Source organism: Polypterus senegalus, chromosome 4, assembly GCF_016835505.1.
Source record: "Polypterus senegalus isolate Bchr_013 chromosome 4, ASM1683550v1, whole genome shotgun sequence".
Taxonomy (NCBI): domain Eukaryota; kingdom Metazoa; phylum Chordata; class Cladistia; order Polypteriformes; family Polypteridae; genus Polypterus; species Polypterus senegalus.
In genome coordinates this window covers 238350088-238352947 of record NC_053157.1, presented here as the reverse complement: position 1 = coordinate 238352947, position 2860 = coordinate 238350088, and the positions used below count along the sequence as shown (strand labels likewise).

At 46.7% G+C, this 2860-nt stretch overlaps 1 protein-coding gene across 1 annotated transcript; it reads right to left on the bottom strand.

Moving 5' to 3' along the window:
* Window positions 1-239: 239 nt before the first annotated feature.
* Window positions 240-2010, bottom strand: LOC120528301 (zona pellucida sperm-binding protein 4-like). The gene is made up of 8 exons (XM_039752451.1): window positions 1831-2010; window positions 1620-1741; window positions 1450-1522; window positions 1222-1377; window positions 958-1145; window positions 631-728; window positions 429-556; window positions 240-284 (listed from the first exon to the last, which is right to left on the bottom strand). Exons 1-7 carry the CDS (start codon window positions 1988-1990, stop codon window positions 544-546), a joined length of 810 nt encoding a protein of 269 aa, XP_039608385.1. The 5' UTR covers window positions 1991-2010; the 3' UTR covers window positions 240-284; window positions 429-543.
* Between the last annotated feature and the right edge of the window lie 850 nt (window positions 2011-2860).

Genomic DNA, 2860 nt, shown 5'->3' with positions numbered 1-2860 from the left:
TTGTCTCCTGTGTTTGGACACCTGGGACAAGCAGACCTACCCATTAGCACTAAACAGCTAAAATCTCCACCTCACACCAGGAGGCAGCACCTACCCATTCACCAGAAGGCTCCACTGGGGCTGGCTGGAAGCAGAAGGACCTGGGGTGACCCAGCAGTCCCCAAGAGTCAGAACAAGGTTAGGGTCAGTCCTGTTCATGATGTGCACTTCCACAGCCACAGGATCCCTCAGAGTTTTGGTCACTGGGTAGTCAGCATCCACATAGTAGGAGCCATAGGAGGAATCTAGCCATGGAAAGGAGGGCATTTGTTACTGGAGATAAACCCGGACAAGGATCCTCAGAGCTCAAAATCCACCAGGCTTTAAGAACCTTTCTGAGAAGGATCAGCTAAATCAAACTCTGGGACACCTCCCACCCACTGCAGTACCTGTTGCAATGACCAATTCCAGGTCAAATGGCCCTTGCTCTACTACTGGAAGAGGTGGCGCCACAGTATACACCTCAGCCTCCACTTGCACATCCTGGCTTGCCGAGTAGGTGCACTAGAAGAATAACCTGAGGAGAGAAACACCACATTATAGCAGGTAGAGCACATTTAGGGTCAGAGGAAGCAGGTTCAGAAGCCTTACTTGTAGACACTGTCCCTGGTGATGGAGCCTACTGGACCAGTCCTCACAGCGATGGCAGCAGACATGGTGTTCTGGTAGGTCACATTGCCACCAGCCAACTGAAACAGGAACATGAATCACTGCTGGCCCCTATACCGATAGTCACTTTTCAAAACCACTAGCAACCAAAGCATCTTTGAATGCCTTTGATTAGACAGCATTGTCATTTGGTAAGATTTACAATTTCTAGTGTAGAATTCAATGAGGTTGAAAAATCACTTTCAGGCCAGGAGCCATCTGATGAACATCTGGCAGATGTAGCAGTGTTTAATGCAGAAGGAGTCTCACCTGAACTGTGCTACCACAGGCACTGACTGGAAACTGGTACATGACAAAGCTGGACAGGCTGGACACAGGGCTGCAGCTGGGGGAACTGCTGTCCTCCAACTTGATGGACCCAAGATCCAGGGGAGGAAGGGTCACATTCTCAGACACCACCACCACAAACTGGCCATCCAGGGTGCACTGCACAGTCACTGGCCAAAGCAAAACACAAGCATGAATATCCAGTAGCAGCCACCTTTGCTCACTCACAACCCCCCAACCTCTCACCATCATTGGCATAGTAGCATGGACTGGTGCTGCTGCTTGAATCGTAGCAACAGTTTTTGGCTACACAGTCTGCTTGAGTGATGGATGAAGACCCTCCACAAGGGAGCTTCTGGCTTTCTGCAACTGTGCATCGCTCAGCACTCAGAAGTCGTGGATCTGTGATGGCCAAAAAGCTCATTTAGAATATAGGAGAGACACTAAGAGTGCCAACCCGGAACAGAAGCATACCTGGCCAAGGGCAAGTGAAGGTTTTCCAATTATAGGGACGTCCTAATGCAATGGTCACAACATACATATAGTACTAAAGGGAAGAGGGGAGGATTAGGCCACAATTAAACATAACACATACCCTGCTTAAGTAAAAAGAAAGCAACAACTAAAGCTTCGACACTACTCACCTGTTCAGACACGTAACCGTACCAGGGAGACAAGAACACCGTTAGTGCGGTGTAGCTAAACATGGGACGGAAGACGATTCCTGGGAGATCATTGGTCACCATAACAGGTCGACCTGTCGTCTCTGAAAAATATGAAAATAAAAGGGGGCGACGTTTACTTGAAGACGCAGACACGGACATGTCCCGTTGGCTCAGGGTACGCCGCACTCACTTTTGATATAAACAGTCGGAAAGCCATCAATTATCAGCCTCATCTTCCTGTCTCTACTGCATATCTTAGTCACGGGCCAGTCCCCTGACACCGAGGAAACGTGAGCGCCCAAAACCCACAAGACCAGCCACAAAATCCAACAACAATCCAAACGCGCCATGCTGGGAATGCGCTAAACTGGAACAAAACATGCACGGAGGAGATTGCGCGCGCGCGGATTTAAATCATTAGCGGAGGCAGCGCACGTGACTCGTTAGTGAGAAGGCGCGAAAATGAAGCGCAAGAAATCGGCGGAACTCCTTCTGCTCGTGTGGCTTTATTGAGCAATCAGCACGTCACGGCATCGGACTGATCCGTCCAATCGAAGAGCGTGTAGAAGTGACCGCTATGCGGGGCGATCTGTCAGTTAATATAATGAGGGAAATCAGAAAATATCAATGAAGAAAAGGAGACGAGAAATGTGACAACTATTTCTAAAGAGGGGCTTTGTAAGGTTTGGGAATGACCCGTTAAGTAAGTACTGTACTAATAAATAAATCAAAAGAAAGGGGGGTTGGTGAAGATCTTTAAAAACATAAAAAACGTGTAGATATTTTTGAATTTTGGAAACTAAATGAGTAGATGTTAGATCAGCGGTATAGTTTTAACTGAATTTCCTTGCGGAAATAATGTAGAAGAAAAAAAATCCTCAATATTGCGCCTTTGACAAACAAAATGTATTGTGCTCATACTCTGTTTTGGTTCAACTTTTTTTTAACAACTATTTTCCAATTTCCTCTTTCTCGCTTCCTTTTTTTAGCATTTCATTTTAGCGCTTTATTTCATTTCATTGTTTAGAACGAATGCTCTAGTATTAGAGATGAGTTTCCCGACAACGGCGAATCCTGACGTACCTCGTTGACGTATGCAGTCGCACACCACTGCGTCGCCGTGTAGTGAATCCAGTTATTAAGATATTTTCGTTAGCTGAGGGGAAAAAGGGGGAGTTTTGGGGACTTATTTTACTTAAGATGGTGTTCAGGCCCCTCTA

Bases quoted from the DNA above. Each gene is read 5' to 3' on its own strand.
- LOC120528301 (XM_039752451.1), bottom strand. From the start codon at position 1,990: ATGGCGCGTTTGGATTGTTGTTGGATTTTGTGGCTGGTCTTGTGGGTT. The intron at 1,742-1,830 runs GTGAGTGCGGCG...CATATTTTTCAG, and splicing joins TCCGACTGTTTATATCAAAA to AGACGACAGGTCGACCTGTT. The intron at 1,523-1,619 runs GTGAGTAGTGTC...TCTTCCCTTTAG, and splicing joins ACGGTTACGTGTCTGAACAG to TACTATATGTATGTTGTGAC.